Consider the following 24,890-nt stretch of genomic DNA (forward strand, 5'->3'; position numbering starts at 1 on the left):
AGGTCGACACCTGGAAAAAAGATTATGACGAATTTGAATAACAATTGTTTTATTGTTAATTAGGAAAATCCTATGATTGCACATAGCTTCTTTTGCAGAAGACTTTCCGATTCGACATGTATGGAGTGAGTTGTCGTATTCGATTTGACTAAATTATACACACAATTTATCCTGAAGCTTATCATGAAACCATTCCTATAGAGTAACTGTACCTTAAGAATTTATTTTCTTCTTTCTGCCACTCGGGGGAAGAATTATTTACGTAGTAACATTTGAAATACGAGATATAGCCTATATTATGATATAACAAAAAATCTCTTACCAATACTCCTTACTATCAGTTTTCTACAACTATCGAAGATCCATAAAAGAGGGCACAAAGTTCAACGAAATTTTCCCCTTGACCTTTCGCTAATCTTTGACTTTCGGCTACCGTTTACTAATGGTTCACCTGTTCGATCCTCTCACAAAGACATTCCTCGCACATTAAAAATCGATTACACCGTGGGATGGTGAGTCACGGCAGCTTTGTCTCTGCGGATTTGATAGTTGCACTGGAGGTCAAGGGTCGCTGGGAACCGCACAGTCACCCATCTACCGTCTCTCGTTAACTCGGCAGCTTCTAGACTCCCAGTCATCGCCGCGGTCAAGAGTCTGACCTGACTGACTCATTCTCTCTGACTCCGTTAGCAAACATTTCCGTCAATCCGAAATGTTGACGTCTCACCTTCCCAATTCTTGACGTTCTTTTGCAGCCTTGATGATTTCTTTGGTTGCTGGGAAGGACTTTGGTGTTCTAAATAGTAGTATTGATCTTGTATAATTTTGCTTTTGGAAATTCAGGTAAAATTGCCCAAAATATAAGTTCCATAAGCGTTTATAGATTTCAAAGCATTCTTTACTTTTATTTTGCAGCGTCTTACTTTCGTGATCTAGAGTATTTGCACTTAGTTCAGGCTTAAGAAATCTATAAATTAAAAAACAACGAGGAATTCTCAAAAACTATAAATAAGACCAGATACACCCAATACATAACAATCATTTTTGTGGATCGACTTGTATGTCGTGATTGTGCTGTGGACTAACTGGCTAATGTGCAGTCCTAACATTAGGGCTTGGTTTATCGGTGGAATAATATGATTCTGAACACATATTTAACGAATGTAAAGGAGGTATTGTTGCACACTTCTAAAGATGCTTTATGGTTGTTGCAGGGGAAGCAGTAACCGAAGACACGGTGGCGGGGGTGGGGGTGCGGGCCGGGGCTCCGGCCTCTCTCAAGGGGAGGAAGAGGCCCGTGGAGACGGTGATGAACGGAGATCAACACACCAACAACAATAACAACAACGTCAAGTCCGAGAGGTTAAGTCCTGCCACAGCGGACAACAACAGCAGCTCCTCCAGGAGCGGCACGCCGAGTTCTGTTTATCCAGGGACTCCGCCCTCGCAGCCTGACAGGCCGGCCAGCCCCTCTTCTACGGCACCGCAGGAGACGCTCATGAGCAGGAATTACAGCGACTTCATGCGCAGTCTAGCAGCCAAATACAACAACAACAACCCTAATGAGTAAGTATCTTGAGCTTTTGTTCGCTTTGTTTTTTAAATTCTATCTACTGACCAGTTTTACTATTGAAAAAAAAAATAGTGATTAGTTCTGATTTGAAATTGACTTCACCAACGATTTTATTACAGCCAATGCTTTCAGCCAGTAGCTTTTATGTGGTGCATCACGTGACCTATCCCTGCACTAGGATGTAGTATTTGGTAACATTATCCTGCAAAAAAATAACTTTATAAATGTGATAATCACTATGAGTCCCTCTGCTGATCGTCAATTTAATTTGTGCATACATTGTAAAAGACTTCTTCAGGCAACCCCACTAATACAATATTATCTCTTGATAGCTACAATTTCTTGTCACTTCACTAGTGTCCTTATTATGTTTCTAGATGGAAATTCCGTTTGTGCAGATTCAGTAATTCAAATTTGGTTTGTGGCACTTCTACTAAAACAACACTTATTTTCCAATCAGGTGACTCTAAGTAGTATATTTTGTACTTCTGTGAGAACTAAAGGACAGTAAAAATAATAGTTCCTTTTGAAACTTTCGTTCAATCCGAACCCCCATTTCAGCAACAAGTGTTTCTGATGTGATACCCTATACTTCTCACCTGAGGTCGCGTTTCATTCCTGATGGTTCTTGGTCCACAGTCCACCATTCCGTGTCTCCATGTTGCAAGGCCCAGGTTAAGCAACATCTCACTGACATAATTCCCCTTCACGGTCCAGTGACAGCTAAATGTTACTGTCCACTCCAGCGGTGCCAACCTTTGCCCACGATAATCGATTCTTGCGACAGGTCTGCCAACTGACACCACGGCCACCGGAAAGTGTCTTTGAGTTTAACTTCACAAATGACTTCGTTTAGGTTTGAGGAAGTTGTCGCTCGCCGGTTGTTTGTGGACTTTCACATCTGGCTTGCACGACATTTCATGTCGCTGGGCCAAGGTTTCATAATGTGTAGATCTTATAATCTTTAATGCTTCATGGCTCTTACTCATGAATATGCCATTAGTTGATCCCTTTGGATTGAGGATTACCGAGAATTTTAAGGTATCGAATTCTGTTTGGACAATGTTTTTAGTGTCTAAAAGATTTGTTAGTCTAACAACGGACCAAGCTTACTTTCCCAGCTCATATTTCAGCTTCTTAAATCTCAGAATCTTATCGAACTAAGCTGTATAAACTAGAACACATAATCGTTATAAGTTGATATGGTAATTGATTTGTCTTCTCTAACGTATATTTTAAATTTAGTAAATCACATGCAAGTCCCCTACATTGTTCACACGCACTTACCGACGCTGAACTTTGACAAAATCATCTATTGATCAACCAAAAACAAACAACTAGTAATTCCTCAACGTAAATACTTCTCCGCAACCAAGCAGTTATCTGAAAATTCCCTACTTTATCAAAATGTGAATCGTCTTTATCCATTTCAACCAGTTCATCCAATTAGAAGTTTCATCAAATAAACCGTGAACCTTTGGAAAGGTAGGCAATTAATTCTAACCCCGATCACACAATTTTACTCAAGAATCAATCATTCGATGAACTATTTGGAGCAGCATGAAAGCAGATAGTTTTTGGATTCCGTCACGTTTTCTCGCTGTGCCGAGAAGCCTCGGATCACCAGCTAATTCCAGCAGTCGACCTGTCAGTAATGGGGCGTGATGATGGATGATGTTCACACGGCACAAAGAGGTGCCAGATTCAATATGGCGTCCTCGAGGTCGCCACGGTTGGTCCTGTCCAGTGTTCCAATGTTCCGAGATTGTCCACGGGCTAGGGGAACAACGGATCCGGATCACACATCAGCCGGGTGTATTGATTATTTTGAGATTGACCTTCATGAAGCCTTGCCTTCAGCTGATCAGACGAAGGGCGACGATAATGATACAATGTGTGAAGGATTTAATTGGAACGGACATTGGACATAATTAGAAGCCTTGGGGTTGTTGATAAAGACTTAATTGTGATTGTGTTAGAAGAATTTGTTGTAAGAAAGACTTAGTAAACCAAAAGTATGGCTTTTATTCATTCAAAATTACAACCATGTTTTAGTTAAGAACAAATACAATATTTACAAACAAATCAAATAATAAATATTATCAGGTGATAATGTTCACATCACCACATTCTCCCCCACTATTTTTCAAGGTAGGTATAGCATATGTAATCCTTTAGATATGACGGAGGCTTGACATTCCTCTTTGGACGTAGTTCCCCCACAGCCGTCTCTGAAGTTGGGGTCTGAGATACCGATTGTTGAGTTTCATTTTGAACTTCATTGTGGTCAATGTCTGAATTTATATTTTCAACAATCTCTCTCTCAGTAGCGTTGTCTTCATGAGGTAGATCACCAGGAGGTAGGCCAGCGGGTGCAAGATGTCTCAGGGATACTTGTGATTCTGACCCATCTCTTCTTCTGACGAGAGCGTACTGTGGATTTGATTCCAAAAGTTGAACTGGCTCCACAAGGTCATCATATTTATTAGATCTTACAAACTTTCTAAGCAGGACAGGACCAGGAGCGGATAGCCAAGATGGTAAGGAGTCTCCATTGGTAGTTCTTCTGCTATGTATAAAGAATCTTTCGTGCGGTGTGCAGTTTGTCGCAGTGCATAAAAGAGATCTGACTGAGTGAAGTGCCTCCTGTAATACTTCTTCCCATGCAGCAACTGGCAGGTTGTGGTTTTTCAAAGCTAGTAGGATGGTTCGCCATATTGTTCCATTGAAGCGTTCAATCTGAGAGTTCCCTCTAGGGTTATAAGGTGTCGTATGACTTGTAGCTACTCCGTACTTGTGAAGAAAGTCCGTCAGCTCTCCCGACATGAAAGATGAGCCTCTATCTGAATGTACAAAGGACGGGGCTCCAAACATAAAAAATAGATCTGAAAAACATCTGATAACTGTTGCTGAACTAATGTCCTTACAGGGGTAAGCAAATACAAAACGAGAATACTCATCCACCATGGTTAAAAGGTAACGGTTTCTGGTTGTTGATGGAAGAGGGCCCTTAAAGTCAATATTTAGACGTTCGAAAGGAGTGGTTGCCTTTATCAATTTGCCTTGGAATTGGTGAAATCTTGGCTTCACTTCTGCACATGTTTGACAAGCTGACGTCATCCTTTTTACATCATCCAGAGTGTAGTTTAGATTTTTAGTTCTAATCCAATGAAACATTCGAGTGACTCCCGGATGGCAAAGAGATTTGTGTAATTCAAACAACTTGGCATTATCCCAGCGAACCGCACATGCCCGAGAGAGCGTATCTGCTTTTACATTCTCCCTACCAGGTCGGTACACTATTTCATATTGATAGCCTAAGGTGTTAGCTCTAGTCGCCATCTCATAACCTTATCGTTCTTGATTTTGCTTGTATGCCTCTTGTCAAAGATAAATGATAAAGCTTGCTGATCCGTGTATAATCTGAAGTCTCTTCCGATAAGAAATGATTTCCATTTTCGAAGGGCTTCGACAATGGCAACGGCTTCTTTCTCAACAGCTGAATACAGCTTCTCAGATTTGTTTAGAGTCCGTGAGAAAAAAGCAATTGGCCGATTATCTTGACTCAAAGTTGCTGCCACGGCTATGTCAGATGCGTCAGTCTCCACTACCAGTGGCTCTTGCCCATTCCTAGGAGTAATTACTGAGTTTGCAATGTCAAGTTTGAGGGCTTCAAAATCTGCAACCGCTTCCTGTGACAAAGGAAAAGAATTGACTTGTGTCAGGTTTCTTATTTTATCAGAAAACCGATGTATCCATTTTGAATAGTGAGCGAAAAATCCTAGGACTCGCTTTAGTGAAACTTGGTCTTTGGGCACAGGAAGTGACAGTAGAGATTCTAGCTGATCTGGATCAGGTCGAATAGAGTTATGGGAAACTAAATGTCCCAACAAGGTTATTGAAGTCTGGTTGAACTTGCTCTTTTCGTTGTTGATTACAAGTCCATACTTAGTTACAGCATCTAAAAATGTTCTTAGATTCTCATCATGATCCTTTTGATCCTTTCCACATACGGTCAAATCATCCAGATAGGCATACACTCCATTCAGTTTTTCTTTTCTAATGATTTGGTCCATGGTCTTTTGAAAACATGCCACCCCATTGGTTACGCCAAACGGAATTCTTCTGAATTGAAAAAGACGACCAGCAGCCTCAAAAGCAGTGTACTTCTTCTCTTCGTCAGAAATTGGTATTTGATAGTATGCTTGCTTTAGATCAATGGCACTAAAAACCTTGTTCGTCGCTACAGTGGATACTAGATCGTCTATGTTTGGTAAGGGATAGGCGTCTAACAGAGTAAATTTGTTTATCGTTTGTGAATAGTCCACACACAGTCGCTTCTTCCCTTTGTCGTTTGTAACAACCAACACTTGTGCACGCCAAGGTGACGAACTAGGTTCAATGATCTCCTCAGTCTGTAGTCTTTCCATTTCTTGTTTTATAAATTGCATATCTTCATCTGAGTAACGTCGTGATTTTGTGGCTATTGGCTTACAATCTGGAGTTAAATTGCAGAATAGTTTGGGTGGTTCAACTTTGGCACAGGAGCACACCAACAGAGGAGGTTTCTTACCTCCAAACCAAACCTGTATATTTGAGTGGAGTTTCATGATATCATGTCCGATAAGCACGTCAGTACAAAGATCTTCAAGAACAGTCAACTTAAAATTGTTGTAATTGTGATTCAACAGATTTAGGTTAATTTTAACAAACCCGTGGACGTTTGATTTCATATTAGAAGCAGCTAGTGATACTTGTCCACTTTCATTATACATTTTAATTTTGTTTAACTGAACAAACTTCAAGTTTACAAAGCTTGATGTACTCCCGGTGTCTATTAAGCAATTTGCTTTCAGGCCATTCACTTTAGCTTCAACTGTAGAGTCCTTCAATACAGATGTATTATGCGTTGTTGCTATTAGTGCAGCTGATGTACTAGACGTCTTCTGTTTTACTTTAAAATGTTGAGTTGGATTACTTTTACAGACTCTCGCATAATGCCCTGTCTTGTTACATTTCCCACAAGTTGCTTCTCTGGCTGGACAGCGATCTCTAGAGTGTCTGTCATGCCCACAAAAATAACACTTGCCATCAACATTTTTAATAGCGGAAACAGTCGCTTCTTCCTTTTGTTGTAGTGGGAATTCGTACTGACAAGCTTGCTTTGCCAATTCATTTGTTGCACAAGTTTGCATTCCGTTCATAGATTTTGGATAGCTCTCGACTTGAGCTTGAGCCATTTCAAGAGCTCTAGACTGTTCCACTGCTTCGGCTAGGTCTAAAGTTTTATTTTCAAATAGTTTCTGCCGTATGTATGACGAGGCTAAGCCATTGATAAAAGCATCACGAATGTAGTGATCCCTGTATTGAATCGCATTAACAGCTTCAAAAACGCAATCTTGGCTCAAAAGTTTCAGTTCCGACACATATTTGTCAATAGTCTCACCTTGTTGCTGTTTTCTAGTCATTACTAAATATCTTGAGAATATTTCATTCTTTTGTTTGATGTAAATTGAGTTAAGAACTCTCAAAGCGTCTTGGTAAGTTTCAGATTCCTTGATAAATCTATAAGTAGTAAAAGATAATCGATTAGTTAGTAGTTTCAGTTTGTCCTTGTCTTCAACGAATTCTGTCATGGTTAGAAAGTCTTCGAATGTTTGTAACCAGTGCGTCCATTCCTCTGAGGCAGTTGGATATTCCGGGTCAATTTGCAATTTGTCTGGTCTAAGGAATTTCTCCATTGTAATGTAGCACTAACTGAGTTTATCAATGAATGAATAAAATTGTTGTAAGAAAGACTTAGTAAACCAAAAGTATGGCTTTTATTCATTCAAAATTACAACCATGTTTTAGTTAAGAACAAATACAATATTTACAAACAAATCAAATAATAAATATTATCAGGTGATAATGTTCACATCACCACAATGGTGTTGTGTGAAGGTTGCTGCAAGACTACCCTAAAATCCATTATAACCTCGTAGTGCATTTTATTACCTTTTTAAAGGATTCTAGAATTTTTCTTAAGTTTTTGTTAACCATCCATCCTTAATCATGAGATGTTATGAAAAGGCTCTACTATATCAATAAAGAGTGGTGCTTTAATTCTGGAATGTGTATTCCTGGATCTGTATTTTTAATTTGATATCTGAATTGGAAACTTAAAAAAATACCTAAGATTTTTGCATTTTAATACTTTGTGGTAACTAACAAGTTTTGTCCGTGAAATCGTTATTTTATTTTGAACTGGGGTTAAATTGTTAAAGACCAAAGGAGGCTATGACACAATCCATTAGCTACCCTCCTCAACTCCTTTACCTCATATAAATTCAAGTTTGATCAGCTGAGTTTAGGTTTTTATTGTTATTTTATTTACCATCAGATGAAATAACCTAAATTATCGTGCTCCAAGTTGAACTTAAAGGGGTTTGGAACAGCTAATTGATTGTGGCCATTCAAATCAAAGTAGTATTGTAATATTCAATCAGTCATATTAAAATTTAAGAACTAAAAATTAACTTACGTAGTAAAATAGAGCGAACTTAGGTCAGTTATTGTAAGTGTATTCTGATGAAGGTGTTTCTTAAACTGTGTTCGATTGTTGCAGCTACTTCAGTTCGCCCCGCAACGGCTACCCGCCCAGCCTGGACCCGCGGTTCTCCGCGTTCAAGCCTGGTGCTGCTACACCCTTCGTGGGTCTAATGGCTCCTCTGGGCTCCACCAGCTCTGGCCCTTCGGCCGCTGCGCCATCCAACACCAAAGACACCCCCGAGTCGGACTTGAAGCCTGGCGTCCCGACACCCGCGGAGGCGCAACAGGCGCTGTGGCTGAACGCCTTCTCACACCCGGGCGTCGGAGTTCCGTTCCTACCACCCGTCGTAGACATGAGCAGCACCCAGGCGCTGCTGAACATGGTGCGAACCGCGAGTGCTCAGAGTGCTAACCAGTTGGAGACATATTTGAAAGGTGCGATAAAAAGGCCTCCGGACAATCCTAATAATCCGTTGGACTTATCTTCGAACGCTGTTACTCCTCCTCCCAAGAAACCTAGGAAACACGTGCCCTCGCTCAGCGAGAGCTTGTACGGTCCAGACGCCCTCCTCAGCTTCCCCATGCTCACCGCCCTCCAAAGAACCACCAAGGATCGCCTCCAGGCCAAGCGAACTGGGAGTGTTTCTCCCAAGCCTAAGTCCAAGTTGGCCACCTCTCCCCGAGACTCAACGTCTAGGCCTTCGTCGTGTCTTTCCCTGTGTTCTACGGGAGACAAACCCTGCTCCTCGTCCGCTGACTCCCAGACAGTAGCCCATTGGACGGTTGACGACGTCGCTACCTTCATCACCTCCATTGACCTCTGCGCCGAGTACGCTCCGGTGAGTAACATTTGATGATTTGTCCTTATGTGTAGATAGAACCATAGAACGGGCGAGGTGGAGTTTCAAATAAAATCCTAGAAGCCCATATGATGGGACTCACATTAAAAGAAAACAACCACACTTAGTGATCATTTAGCTATGGCTTGATAAAATTGTAGTTTACAATTAATTAGTTATTCTCACAGTTTGGCATGATCAAAATGATGGTCAAAGATTTACTTCAGTACACTCTGTCAATGGACTTATTAAACTTGTTAAACTACAGTATTTTCAAATATTTGTTAAGACATAGGAATGTCTAATTAATGGTAGAGTACGGTACGACGGTACCTAAAGACAAATAGGTTTAATGAAATATTTTTGTTTATGAATCAAATGTAACCTAAAGGACAGCTGGGGCCAAGTTTGGACCACACATATTTTGATCAGAATAAAACTGACTCAGATACCCCGCAAAAATAAGTCCTAGATGATCGCAAAGCTCGCGCAAAGTGACACTGTCACATAATCATTCGCGCTATCGGTTGGCCTTGTCGAAGCAGGTAAGCGGGTAGGTTGGTAGCTCTGCTATAATTACGACGCCTGCGCAGCACTCACCTGCTCTGCGCCTGCGTATAAATCATGCGCGGCGAGTGTTGCGCGCGTTATTTTCTATTTGTTGACCCTCATTTACATACGACCACGCGACCGACACACGCGCACGCTCGGTCGACCCTCATTAGTCGTGCCTTGTGGGGCAGAAACAAAAACACAACGGAGATCGTGTTGAACAACTTTGAGGTTAGGTTTGACGTACGTAGTCATCACTGAAAATACATTCACATGTTCAATATACATTGAATTGAATATACATCATCATGAACAACTTCGAGTTTGGGTTAACGGAGTCATCAGCTATCTGTTGACTTATGGATATACATGTATCCTATTAAACAACTTATAGGTTAGGTTAGATGGAATCATCATCAACTTGATCTATAAGGTTGACTTTTGAATATAATGTATCGTGTTGAACAATTTTGAGGTTAAGTTAGACGGAGTAATCATTAAACTATATAATGTGTCTCTGACGAGGTCTATTGTAATCAGTGATTATCCAACGACCAATAAAATACTTCATTACTTGATTATATACAATTATGTATACCATTAATCTTTGAATAGGTCGTCCTAAACAACTTTGAGGTTAGGTTAGATGGAGTCTTTATTTGAACTATTTCTATATCATAGATTTTTTAAACATATCGTGTTAAATAACTTTGATGATAGCTTTTAACAGACTGTTCGCAGTCATTATTAAGCTATGGTTATGATTTTTTTGGTAACTGTAAATATCTGATTTATATTATTTACTTTGTACAACAGATTGAGTTTGTGTTATATTACTTTGATGTTGGGTTTGGCAAAATGTCCGCGTGGTCCATCTTTGTGATGGGATAGACTTCTAGATACGAGGTCATCTCATATATATTATTCATTTTGAATAGTGTAAGTAGAATTCACGTGTAGGCCTACCTATGAATGAAATATTGACTTGCAACTTAAAAAGTAAACCACTCAGCACCAATAGTTGGAATTTTGGCTTGGATATTAAATTTTTGGATAATTCTATACTATTTCGCTGATAATGACGGAAATCATACTTAGTCAGAAATATACTCTTGTTTCTTTTTTCATTCTATTAACAATCCAATATGAACATATCAAACCGTTAAGTACATACAAATCAAATGCATGAAAATAAAAATATTGCAATAGGTCTATTATTGACGCCAAATTGCATAATATGCAAAGATCCCTTTGCGTTTTTTGTGTAAGTTATCACAAATCCCTATGTATCTATACCAAAAAAATGATCGTGTGATCGCTTGGAAATCATAATTTACAGCAAACAAACCTCTTGTACAATTTAAACGGGTTACGAATCATAATCCACTTATGTCAAGGGGCATGAGCATAACATCAAATTACCCCTACAACGCCGAGCTCTTAATTGCGTAGATAATTACACGAAACATAACAAGGTCAAATGAGAACTTCTATAAATATGTATTGTTCATTAGTCTAAAGATAGTTATCTTGGTCCGGGCCCGTTGAAGTTGGACGCAGCAAATTAAAAGATGAAATCAAACAGTCCCAGGTAATGCCGGGTTGGGATATTTCGTGCTGCGGGCCTGGTAGTTGGCTACTCTGGTTCCGTGTTAAATGCAAAGTGCATCCGTTAATTGGACTAGCTAATCAGCAAGTGACAATGTAGATCATAGGATTTGGGAAGCCGATTAGACCCGATGATTGTCGAATGATTCCGATTTGAAAATAAACTTTACTCAGTACGCTTGGAATCGAACTAGTGGTCTTCAAATTTTAAGACGACGGCTATAACCAGTCGTCGAAGACAATTTTTGTCATTCTTACCAACTTCTTAATTGATTGGTTTTTCCATCTTTACGAAAGAACATAGTATCAAGTTTCGTAGTTTTTTTCTTCTTCATGTTTAGAAAACTGTACTATGCTTTAGTGGTACTTAATACAATTAATACTCGTTAAATACTCTCTTTAGTTAGGTTATAACACTATCTAATAATACCTTTTATACATTTTAACCTTGTACGGATTTATAACACAAACAATATATTACAGTATAAGAATACTATTGACTCTCGATAATCCATAGGACATAAGGTATCGGACTTTGGACTATAAAAACGTTAGACTACTGAAAGTAATTTAACCCAACTAAACATAACCTAAATTTACCTAAAACCTAACTTACGAGTGATCCTTGACTATTGGATGTTCAAATTAAATAGTTTTAGTAATTTCTTAAATCAATTGCACATTTTATTGAAAAAGTTTAACGTGTAGAGAAATTGTAAAAGGAATTACAGAACGTTATATTTTAAACAATTTGAATCTTCGGGTATCATCGGATCTACTCGGCTCCTCCCCGAATCCCACGATCTCCAACGCCAGCTGATTAGTAGTTGCTAGCATTAATTAGCTGTGTTTGTATTGTTGTAGTCTGCATGTTCAGCTCTGATACCTCAGTTTAAATAGTGAGTAATTTCTGTAATCAGTCTCCGTTTCCGACGCTTCTAGTTCTTAAAAGGCGAATCTAATTGCATTCTTCGTTCTAACCGTCAATTTTTAACCTCGAATTCAGGTTTTGTATTGTTAGCTATGGCACATTAGTTTTTATGGGTGTTTTGTTTTCTTGTTTAGTAATTTCACATGTACCATTACGATGTCTGGTGTGATTATAGTTGAAGTTCTCTTAATCTGTAATCTTGTAACACATTTACACTTTACAGTAATTGCTATCACATTGCACGGTGCTTCTGGGATTCTTCTTTAGCTTTCTGGGACTCACATCATCTGACGTAAAAGTTTAAATAGTTTGTACACAGAGCGTTAAATTCCCTAGTCTCCCTTTATGAATTTGTCCCTTGCATGTACACAAACATATACTGGATCGGAAAGTGCTTATAGTTTGCAATTAGTGTGTACAAGATATAGATTGTCAATTGATGTATTGTTAATCAGCTGTTTTCTGTCAATTCTCTTATAACGAATCAGCTGATAGTTATAATTCGTATAAACAGCTGTTTACGATCATGTGTTGTAGGGAAGAGTGAGGCGGTTCTGAGACGTCACTGGCCAGTAGAGCGAACAGTTATAAACGTGTATTTACGTCGCCTAATTAACTTATATGAACACCTTGTGATAAGCAGAGTTATGCTCTGGATCGCCCAAACACGCTCATCGTGACGTGAGGCAGTTTTTCCTCTCAAAGTTTCCCTTTAACTCCTAGGTCAAAGTATATCTGAACAGCTGAAATTGCTCATAACACAGGGTTGGTAGTTTGACTAGAGAATACTCTGTAGATTTGTTGTGTGTTGTTATGCCCCTATCCCAAAAGGCATAGTTTTCAGCATTGTACCAACTAGGGCTCTTTGGCACTTATACAATCCATGGCCCTCACATACATTATCCATCAGGGTGCTAAATACCATCCCTGGCGACTTATACCATCCAGGGCGCCTTATTTTATTTAGGGTGCCTTATAATCCAGGGCGCCTTATACCATCCAGGGCCCTTACACACATAATCCATCAGGGTGCTAAATACCACCCCTGGCGCCCTATACCATCCAGGGCGCCTTATACTATCCAGTTCGCCTTATACTATCCAGGGCGCCTTATACCATCCAGGGCCCTTACATCCATAATCTACAGTATCAGGGTGCCAAATACTATCCCTGGCGCCTTATATCATCCAGGGCGCCTTATACCATCCAGGGCGCCTTATATCATCCCTGACGCCTTATACCACCCAGGGCGCCTTATACCATCCGGGATCCTTATACCAGCCAGAGTGCCAAATACCATACATTGCTCCTTACCCCTCCATGGGCGCCTCATACCATCCACGGAGGCTACGGGTGCAACCACGGTGTGTGTTTTGAATCCAGTTGTCGGTAATGATGACCGCGGGACGCCGCTAATGCTGCCATTTACGGTCCAAATGGTCGACAATTTGACGAAACGAACCCGAGCAATCAGCCGCTCGTTAGGCGTGATTGTGCGTGTGTGCGTGGCCGCGCGTGCGAGTGTCGACCCGCAACGCTGTTTTGACAGCCAAGCCCGATAAAGGTTAATAGGCCCCATTGTGGGGGGAGGAGCGGTTCGGGATTGATCTTTGATCGAGAATGTTTTCTCGGAGCCTCCGGTCAATCTGGAGTCTGGAGTCTGGAGCGGCTGACCTGAGGATGGAGGTCAACTGTTTGGTAGTTCGACAGTCAATGCTTTTGTTTGGAAAAGGTCCAAAACCTGGTATTGTTAGTATCTAAAGCTAAAGTCAACCTTTTGATTGCATTGATAGCCCATTGACAATTTACATCTGGGTCGGGAATGGACTCTGCTTGGTATTGAACCGGCAACCTGCAGATTTGAAGGGAAGATCCACTCGGTTACCCAGACATTTACCGCAGTCGCATTATGAATTGAGTTAACCTCCCGCCACGCCGTAGTTGTTTTCAGTAAGTCTATATGCCTGAATGGCTTGTCAAAGTGGTTATTCAATTCCCCTTATTTTTTTAGGCATAAAAACTGATGAAAGCTCATGTTCTAGAACAGCTCCAGAAGCTCTTCGCCCAAAGGTTACTATCAAATCACGAGACGGGTTAACTCTCTATGAACATCCTCAGATCGTGTGTTCTATTTCTGCATAGCCTATCAATGAATCTCATTAAAATCGCAAGCAATGAATTCTCAAGCAATTTAGTTCATGCTATTTTGTGAATAAGATTAAAGTACTCAATGTCACTTGTATGCCAATAGGATTGCACAATTTAAAAACATATTTTTTGACTGCCCCTAAGAAGACTAATGATATTTTTATTTATTTTCGAATTTGTGATCAAAGTATTTTAGTTTCACTTACGTTGTGATAGCTAAAATATTTTATGTAACTTCGAATCCAGTGGTATGAAAAAACATTATTTGCTATTGGGAAAGCGATCCTAGCCCCTAAAATATTTGTGGATATTCCAGTAATCGAACCTGTCCTTCTAGCACCCAGTTCGTAAGTTTAACGATTAGGCTAGCAACATACCCCAATAAATTAGACAAAAGTACAAAAAACCATTTGGATTAAAAATAAAAGTATCTAAATAGCCAAGAGTTGTCTCCAAACTTGACCTAACTGTTTTGAAAATGACAAACGCTTCAGAGTACAGTAATATCTTGTCTTCATAACCAACCTTTGGCTTCTCGACCATGACATTTTGAAGACAAACGCCCTAGTGACAAGTGTGTTTATCACGATGACCTCTACTGATAACGACCCTTCGCCCTTCCAGGAACTGCTCAGGTAGACCGCCGAAGACAATGACTTCTGTGAACGCCCGGTATAAGTGGAGTACCCCAGGGCAGCGCGTTGGGACCGGTGCTATTTCCATAATACCTCTGCTGCAGCCGATCGTATTTCATCCTTCTTTTTTATAATTGATTCGCTTTGGGCGCTGGAATGTATTATTTTAATAGGTCATCTGATGTTATTATATGCCCCAGGTCATGAGTGACCCAGCTCCTTGACGTATGTTGTGTGCTGAAGTGAGTAAATTATTTTTACGCCAGTTTCAGAATATTAGAAGATAATTATGTAAATTGCTAGAGCGTTGAAGTAATGCATGCTATTTGCTATGATGTTTGGGCCATTAAATTGTGACCTCTGAAAGCAAGTAAAGTCGCCAATTGATCGGACTCTGCATTCAACTTTTCCACAAAACCGAAACTCCAATCTACATATATATTACAGCAAAGCCAAGTGAAGGATGATTGTTAAATGGAAGAGATAACACTTCTGTTATTGACAAGAGTTAGCTAGCTCTTTAACTATAATATTGTTTACAATCCCAATGATCTCAAAAACTTAGGCCCAGTTTTGAACAACTGAAAAGCTGGTTACTTTTCTGATGATCTGCCATCCTTCCTCTTCTAGGGGGCTGAAATAACTGTTCATGTATTCAACTATTTTGGATTGCAATCTTTAAATTAAGGTGACGTACCGCCTTCATTACAAAAAATATTTGTCAAATAGGCCTACACTTAATCTACTTTCAAATAAAATTCTTCATTCGACATAGCCATGATAAAAATCTGTATTTATACTCAATATCTTCTTTAAAAAATCACTTACAAAACAACATTATTATTATGAGTTTTAATGTTTAAATTTACACACTTCCACACCGTGTAGTAGGTGTCCAAACAAGTCTCTGTAAAATCTTCAAACTCATACAAACGTCCGAACTCTCTTGTAATTTGTAGTAACTCCTGCGTTGTTTGAAGTGCTAAGTACAATCCTGCTCAATGGCGTGTAAAATAGCTTCCGCCGAAGACCAAGATTTCTAGATTTTCCATAACTCATCCGAAACGGCGGCAACGGATACGCGAAACGTGCCTGAGAGAAAATTGAATTGGCGACCACACATGTAATGGCTACAAAGGTCTGATTACATTCCAATTTATTTGCACAATCTGATTTGTTCAAACCAAATTTGTGCTGAAAAGTTTAAATGGATACGGCTGTTCATTCGATATGGGAATATTCACAGCTGTTTTCCGATTTGCGAACGCTAGTTCCTATGTTTGGGGTTGGTGTTGGTGGGTTTAATGGTGTTCCAAGGATTCTTGACAACTTTTTCCATCACAATAGGTAAACAACAGGTTTACTGGTTGTACCTGTTGATCGTCATGGATGAGGTAATGTTTTGGCATGAGTTTCTTTAAAACAAGAATAGTCAACAGGGAAATACGAAAGTTTTGATACATCAGATCCTAGGTGGTGTAAGTCTTGGCTTTGGAAATTCTTGTGCACAGAGTGGAGTTCTATTTTGTCATCTTTGCTTTTGAGATAGCAACGTCATCTAGGTATATACTGAAAGCCTTATTTGAGTGAAGTATGGATGTAGAATAATGTGATCTTTTACTGGCTAAGATTAGTGGTTGAAGAGTCGATAGTCATCCCCCTTGCTTTTTAGCCAAAGACCAGGCAAACTCTGCTTCAGTTCTATGAATGTTACAGCCATGATCTGCTTGGTCAGGTACTGCAGAGTACACTTAACTGATAAGTGGATACTGTACACGGTTTAAGTTTTGAATGATCTATCATCCCGTCACTAAATCTTTGAATCTGATCACCTAATGAACATTGCCAACCGTCCTCCTCCTAGTCAAATAGTACCAATCCATTACCAACTTAAGATTTATTCAGTACGGTGTGCAAATCAAGTTGAACAAATAAATCGGACAGTTACAGCACTAGGTTACGAGTCCTAACTATCCTATATTATTCAAGGTCAGATTTTGTGATAACCGCGTTATAACATCGTGAGATGGAGTGAAATAGACCACCTTTCACCACAGATGGACGACCGCAGCGCGTGTGGTGTGAAGTTTACGTTTTGGTTGGCCCACATTACCGTAAGCAGGTGGACAGGTGCAGTAAAATTCTCAAGTGGCTTTTGAGGTTGGCTAATCCAAGTGGCCTTCAATCTGCACGCACCTACCTGTAGTATGCAGAATAATCAGATATGGGTATATTTATTGATATAGTGCAATGGGTACAAGATTAAAGCATGTGTATTGCTACATGAACTAGATATATCGTGTAAACGGACTCAAAGATAAGGACATTCCAGATTTTTCGTTGCAATCGTTTTCGCAAGTTTGGCCCCTTTGTCATGTTCCTAAATATCTTACAATAAGTTGTACTTTCTGTTTGGATTAGTTAAGTTTAAGTGCAAACAATTAAAGCAACACACAACATCGCTTGAAGTTATTTCGTTGGAAAGCTGGCCTTTAACGTAGCTATGAGAAAGAACTGACGAATTCACGTTAATTAATGTTTCTATTATGTTTAAGGGAAAACATAATTTTTCGTTGGTAGAGAGTTGTTGTTTTTTTTTAGATCACAACTCTAACCCTTCTTCCGCAGAACATGCTTTACCATTTCACTATTTTTGCAATAACTTCTTGAATAGTTCACAGCTTTCATCATTAAAAATGCATTTCCAATCTCCAAATTCGAAACACCCGTTAAAATCAAATTTATCGGACCCAATATCTAAGAAATGCTCATTTTCATATCTGATTGAGACAGAAAGTTGTCCTTGTCAGGGTTTCCCTCTAATTGGGAGTCTCTGGATTTAGCGCCATTAAATCGCAAACCAGATCAGCGCCGGTGGACCAGAATGGACCACTAATGGGCGATGGACCGGTATGCTAAACCCCCGAAAACGATCGTGGCGCTGCCACCATTACGTGGGAACGTTTGCAATTAATCCGGGGACATCGGAATCGGATAAGCGGGAGTCCGGATGAGCTGGGGTCGTGCGGGATGAGTGAATGAAACGGGACGGTCATGTTGTATTGTGACGAAGCAGCGGGTCTCACGATCTGGAGCTACTGTTGGACTGTGGGCGCGCTATGACTTGTCATTTAAATGAGGATGGTTCAGTTTTATACAGGGTGTCCCGTAGGTAGATAATGGCCTTGGCCTTATTTTGTCCGGCTTGAACAACTAAAATTGTGATTTTCAGGTATTTGTCGTTCTATTTAATGAACTTTATGTCGTTTGATAGGAAATTTTAAATAGTAAATACAAGTGTTCGGTTACCTCCCGCTATCTCCGCGTCCCGCCACCTCCGTGTCCCGCCACCTCCGAATTTCAGAGTGACCCCTATAATCCTCGGTTACTACATGCGTTAAGACTTTCCGTCCTATCCTAACCTAACCTAACCTAACCTAACCTAACTTAACCTAACCTAACCTAACCTAACCCACGGGTTAAATTTTCATTAAATCTTCCATCCACGGCTACCAACGCAACGCAGGCGATGACGGGATTATAAGGGTCTCTCAAGAATTCGGAGATGGCGGGACAGATTTGGGTTCGGAGGTGGCGGAACGCGGAGATAGCGGGAGCACACGAAGTGTTCTTGGCATTGTATATACAATCAGTCCATTTGTAATTCAATAGCAAACAAATCGCACATCCTGTCACACGTGTATTATGATTTAGTTTTATAATAAGATTTAATCAATAAATCATAAATATCACCAAGATCAATCACCGTAATTAGGAAAATCGATCATAGCAACCGATGCAACCCATTTTTCAATCAAAGTTTTGCAAATTATATTAAGTGTAAATTAAATTATATAAAGTGTAGTTTTATGTTTCCATTTGGTTATTTTGAGGTAATCTATAAAATAATTCCAAATGGTACCGATTATAATAATACTCAACATTATCCATAAAGATTATAAATACATTCAATGCTGCCACCAACGAAGAGTATTTTACAAACGGCAGTGTTCCAGCTTCAATTCAATTCACTCCACCATCCCAGGGTTACTTTGGAGTTTCTAATTTACCTTGTATCAATTCTACCATGTCCACTTGTTCGGACAAACTTGTGAATTAAACCGAGATTGCATAACACTAATTTCGTATCTGTTAAACATTCAACTTTTTCATCAATTTCCAACCACGATTACCTTGACACGTCAGGTAATCGCGTAATCAGTAATCAGCGTCAATGTATCACCTGTGCCGCGACGTCAATCAGTCGGTAATCAGTAGGTAATCAGACAACCAGTAGCTTGTTATCGATCGTGTTAGTCGCTCGTAAATAAATCCCGAATCTTGCGACTGGAGAAGGCGAATCTGATAAAGAACGAGGTGAGATAATAAATAACCGCGGCGATCTGTGCGATCGATATATCGCATCGGATCGCAACAGCTGATTGACGCAAGATCAATCAGCTGATAAGGAGATCGGCAACACGATCTTGGAATTATCCGGTAATCGAATGTGGAATGGTAGCTGGCGTTGTGGGAGTTCTATGGAGCAGGACAGTGTTTGGGAGTTCAGTTGTTTGTGATTTGATTTGATAATTATAACCGCCAAGTTGACGTCTTATTTCCATATTCAGGTTGTAAGTTTAAACAACGAAGTTTGATTGAAAAACAGTTGAAGTGAATTGGGGGGTTTCATAACGATTCTTATAATGCCCAAGACCACCTACTTTGGCTCATAAAGTCCAAAACAAATATTTTACAACAGTTTTAAAATGTCAACAAGTGTATTCCCCAATTCGTACAAAAATATATATAATACATATTTTACAAGATAATCTAATAGTGTCTTAATGTCGTCCAAAGCCATAGTCTCATAACGTCCAAAACACATCCGTCATGTATAAATATTGTAATGCTAACTGAAACTAACGATTGTATAATCTATACGAAATTACACCAAACAGAATGTTATGAAAAAAAGGCTGATTGAATTTTATTCCTAAAATCAACCAGTGTGTTTTAGAGTAAATTTACAAACTTCTGAATCCTCGCTAAGCCAAAGCGCTGATTAAAGGCTTGTTATTGACAAACATCTTGTTTTTATTTCATCACCAGAAACGTATTTAAAAAACTATTTAAATATGCATTCGATTTTTTATTAACAGTCATAGTATTCATGAGTTATAGTAGTGTCGCAGTAGTACAAATTTACAGTAGTTGGCAGTATCGGCACTGTTTTCCTCGTTGTGGTTGTTGTGAGTTAGATCGACTACAGACAGACGGACAGACAGACAGACAGGACAACAGACAAGACAATTACACTGGTCTAATTTCGTTCGAAGGGTGAATTAAAGTAGCTGCCTGGGAGGCCGCTTATATTGCTACCAAACGTGATCGTCCGACTACTGTTCCGTACTACGTGGTGTAATAAATGGTTCTTATATAGCTCTGTCCACCACCATTGGACTCTGAAATTCGGTTTATTATGATCATTGGTTGAATATGTAATACAGTCAGTTCTCAATGATACAACTATAAGAAAATAATCCAACTGTGATGGTTTTGGATTGACGAAAATTGTCGGATTGCCAAAAAAAAATTAAATAACCAAATGCAAGGCAGATTTTGAAGTTTATTCGTTGATGAAGATCGTGGTGTTAAAATTAATCAGTTTTCAGTTTAGAACCTAATAAATTTATTGAATTAAATAACTTATTGAATCCAAACATAAATAAACCTTTACAGTACCTACTTAATAAACCATATACTTAATTAAATATTCTTATTTGATTTATTTAAGTTTTGAGAATCATACCCGTATGGTTTTCTTGGTTAAGTGAAATTGAATATGTACCAGTACTACAATCGATATTACAACTGGTGTATCTCGAAATCATTCACGATTGTATCATAAATTTATAATTTTACTTATCATATAAGTTTTTATAATAAGTATGGATATATTTGAGGGTTCTGGAGAATATAGTTTATTATATTTGTCAGTAAAATAACAACGTTAAAATATTAAATCGAAATGTTAATGAGTACACGTATAATTCAGTAAACTTGCAACTAATAATAAACATTTTGCTGAGACACAATACTACATGTTTAATATTATCAGTGAGGTTGTATGCAACGTTGACTTCATCACAATTCCGGCAGTGACTTCAGGTCATTTACGTATTCAGAGCGGCGCGGGCGACCTTTGACCTGACCTTTGCCAAGATATCACCTGACCTTTCGACCTTACCGCCCCCCCACCTCCTGCGCTGCTGACGTCATAAACATCAACTTCACTTACTCGAGAGTTACATCTCTAAAACTTAAAACTTACCTACAATGATGGGGTAGATATGTGTAGTTTGATAATAGAAAATATAACGTTATTGACTGTTTAGGTCCAAATTAAAATCGCTATATACAATAATACATATCGCAAATGAAATTTCAATTCCAATATAATCTGACATATAGTTAACACACATTTATATTGAGGGGTAAATTTAGAAGGAGAAAGAAGTAAAATTTCTTTAGCCAATGAGAACTAATCTTTTTGCTACAACAAATATAATAAAATCACATATATTATTATAGTTCCCTTAGCTTAAAATAAACCGTTTATATCAAATTCGTTACCTTAATTGAACTATATAAACATTTAGTCTAATACTGATGAAACAAATTTCCGCACACTTTTTAACAAATTATCATATTACAAAAAGGCTTATTACAGGTTACTTAAAAATGTTTCCTTAAAAATAGCATTTCTGTGGTAGTTAGGAAAAACGAATATTACGTAGTCTTCAAAATACGTATCGTATACAGTTTGGTGTGTTCTGTAAATGTATCCTAGATAGATATACTGTCAGCCTCCACTTTAGGCGGCGACAAGGCGACAACAGGACCAGAAGCGCACAGTAGTCAAACAGGACGAATGTTATCAGATAGCCTTGTGCAACCCCATAAATATAGATGAACGCAGGGAAAGTGCTCGAGATCAGACCATCTTCCTTTCGAAACTGCGCTGCGACATCGCCAGTCGCCAGCCCTCCACTGCCGGACTATAGCATATAGTGTGTGAGATGTAACTTGGTCTCCTTGGGAAAATACATTGAATTGGGGTCGTCTAAGGGTTTACATAAACATTTCCCCAAGAAGTGGAGAATAGTACGAAAATATCGTTTAGGTAACTGAGTGGCTCGTTTAATGATACTGACTAATAAACAGCTGATCCTTATCGGTAGCAATAACAATCAAAGCTCAAGTAATCTCACCCTATTCTACACCATGTTCTACACTCACCTTGTCGTGTGATTCATCTTCAGCTTTACACATATAGGCGATCGTTGTTGTCACAAAGTTATTGTTAATAATAACGACGATGAGGAGGATGTGAGGAGGGGGAGGGATAATTCAAATCAATTGAATTGAATAATAAAATAAACAAATTAATCCATGATTAAACTTCAGAGAAGAATCTTGTTATGATACTGTTACAAGTCAGGAGCCCCGCGCAACAATAGCCAGGCGCCGTCTCAAAAGGGTTGTTTGTTTACACGGGTTTCTCCGTACGTGCCAGTGAAAGACAATAGACCCATGTCAACGGACTACGTCAATAGGGTCTTTGACATCCACCAGAAGCTTCTACGGTGATCTGTAAACAGCTTTGTTTGGGCTACTAGGTGCCTCCAGAATGTTCCACGGTAAACTTATATAAGGGACCGTCTTCCGGCACACGGCAGTTGAGTTGAGTTGAGCCTTCCGAGAATCGTCGCAGCAAGTGCCCGTCGGTGTTAGTGACCAGTGCTAGTGCTAGTGGCAGTGACAGTGTAGTGACAGTGAGAGTAACAGTGTAGTGACTCTAGTGACAGTGTAGTGACAGTGTTGTAACAGAAGTGATAAATCCTGTAGAGGCTAGCTGTAAGTAGAAACATTGTAAATTAGAATAGGCTTTAGCTAGGTTTAGATAGGGTTAGTTAGGTGTTAGGTAATTGTGATATTTGTAAATAGATAATAATTAGTGTGAATAAATAGTTATTATAAAATCGCCAAGTTTTTATTGTAAAGAACCCGTTAAGCCCGCAACAATTGGTGTCAGAAAGCGGCATTATTTTGGCGATTTTAATTGTAAAATATTAAGTTTTATTTTAGTTGTATTTGATATTAGTAAGATTCAGGGTCTTTGCTACATATTAGTAATTTGTGTCGTAAATTTGTTTACAAAGAAAAAAAATCATTTATTGTAAAATTATTTTTTTAATTGTTTAGCACAAAAATGGCTTTCAAAAGTGTGAAACTTGATGAGTTAAAGGTAGCTGATCTTAGGAGAGAATTAGAAGAACGAGATCTTGATACTAGTGGAACTAAGTCAGCCCTTCAGGCACGCCTTAAACAAGCTTTAATTGATGCAGGTGAAGACCCAGATAACGTTTTATTTGAAACATCTGATATGAATAAAATGCTTAAGAACTTAGAGTCAAAAATTTCAAATCTAGAATCTAATATTGAATCGAAAATGTCAGAAAATAGCAAAACATTAGAGTCAATGTCAGAAAATAGCAAAGCATTAGAGTCAACAATGTCAAACCTGGAAGCAAATATTGAGTCAAAAATGTTAGAAAACAGCAAAGCATTAGAGTCAAAAATGTCAGAAAATAACAAAAACTTAGAAGCTAGCATCGAGACAAAAATGTCAAATGTAGAATCAAAAATGCTGAACAAATTAGGTGAATATTCTAGCAAAGTTGATAGTTTAGAAAGTAGAATAAATGAAATCGATGAGAAAGTTAACTGTATCGAAAAGAATCTAGAAGATAGGTTAGTTGATAAGCTTAGGCAGGAGATGGCTGCATCGGGGAGCTTCACACCTGCGTCATCGGCTAGCACTAGCGAACTTCAGCAGGATAACACCCTAGATACTATCTCCAAACCAGCGCCCACCATTACTGCCGTTGCCCCTCAGAACATCGTTCCTCACTTCGATGGCAAAACTCCCTGGGAGGACTACATGCTTCTCTTCGAGACAGCGGCTATGGTTCATGGGTGGACCGAGGAGACAAAGGCTTCAGCACTGTGCCTTGCACTACGGGGTGATGCACTAGCTGTTCTGCATGCTATGCCAATGGCGGAGCGGAAGAACTTCGCAGAATTAGTAAGGAGATTGGACATGCGCTTTGGACATCGACACATGGACCAGCTCTACCGATCACAGCTACGGAACCGGATCCAGAAGCCCAGTGAGTCACTCCAGGAGTTTGAAGCCGACATTGCTCGCCTGGTGAGAAACGCTTATCCCTCAGTCACGGATGATGTCTACGAGAGCTTAGCGGTGGATAAATTCTTAGACGGACTACGGGAACCGGAGACTCAACAGGCAGTGAAGCTCGCCAGGCCAAAGACACTCAGTGACGCTCTGACGCAGGCGCTGGAGTTCGAGGCTGTGCGACAGTCGGTGAGAGGTCAGGCCCGAGTCCGTGTGGCAGACGCAGAAACTACATCTCCACTTGACATCGAGGAGCTGGTGAAAAGAGTTCTGGAGGCGCTAAAAACACGTCGCCGGCAGATACGCTGTTGGAGCTGTGGACAGATGGGACATCCCAGGAGTAAATGTCCTTCAACCACATCAGAACCGGAACAGGAAAACTAAGAAGGGTTGATGGAAAGGGGCAACCGTCAGCCCACGATTTGAAAGTCCCGAGGAAAAGTGTTAAAGTTGCTTCACTTGGAAGTCAGTCAAGCAGTTTCTACATAGACGGAAAGGTGAACGGGCGTCTCCAAAGCTGTCTCCTGGACACCGGGGCGACTATGACCATCCTGAATCCAAACACTGTGTCGAATGAAGATATTTCACCAACATCATGGTCTCTACGTACAGCTACGGGTCAGCTGGCTCAGGTCTATGGGCAGACGGTTGCTACCTTCCACATCGGCGGCTGCGTATTTAAACATTGCGCACTAGTTGCCGACATAGACGAGGACGTGATTTTAGGAACTGACATAATGGTGAAGTACGGACTGAAGTTGGACATGTCAAGAGGACTAGTGACTCTCGGAGACGAAGATGTCATACTTCG

General features: G+C 39.6%; 1 protein-coding gene across 1 annotated transcript in view; it reads left to right on the top strand.

Annotated features, from left to right (window-relative positions):
* The window catches only part of LOC129002939 (lethal(3)malignant brain tumor-like protein 3), a 97,947-nt gene that overhangs the window by 23,077 nt on the left and 49,980 nt on the right, over positions 1-24,890 (top strand). The window contains exons 2-3 of the mRNA XM_054431073.1: positions 1,215-1,566; positions 8,181-8,943. Of these exons, the coding sequence (XP_054287048.1) occupies positions 1,215-1,566; positions 8,181-8,943 (1,115 nt within the window). The remainder of the gene's footprint in view (positions 1-1,214; positions 1,567-8,180; positions 8,944-24,890) is intronic.

This window comes from Macrosteles quadrilineatus, unplaced genomic scaffold (assembly GCF_028750875.1).
Source record: "Macrosteles quadrilineatus isolate MER2022 unplaced genomic scaffold, UCM_ALF_1.0 Scaffold_9__3_contigs__length_116548681, whole genome shotgun sequence".
NCBI lineage: Eukaryota > Metazoa > Arthropoda > Insecta > Hemiptera > Cicadellidae > Macrosteles > Macrosteles quadrilineatus.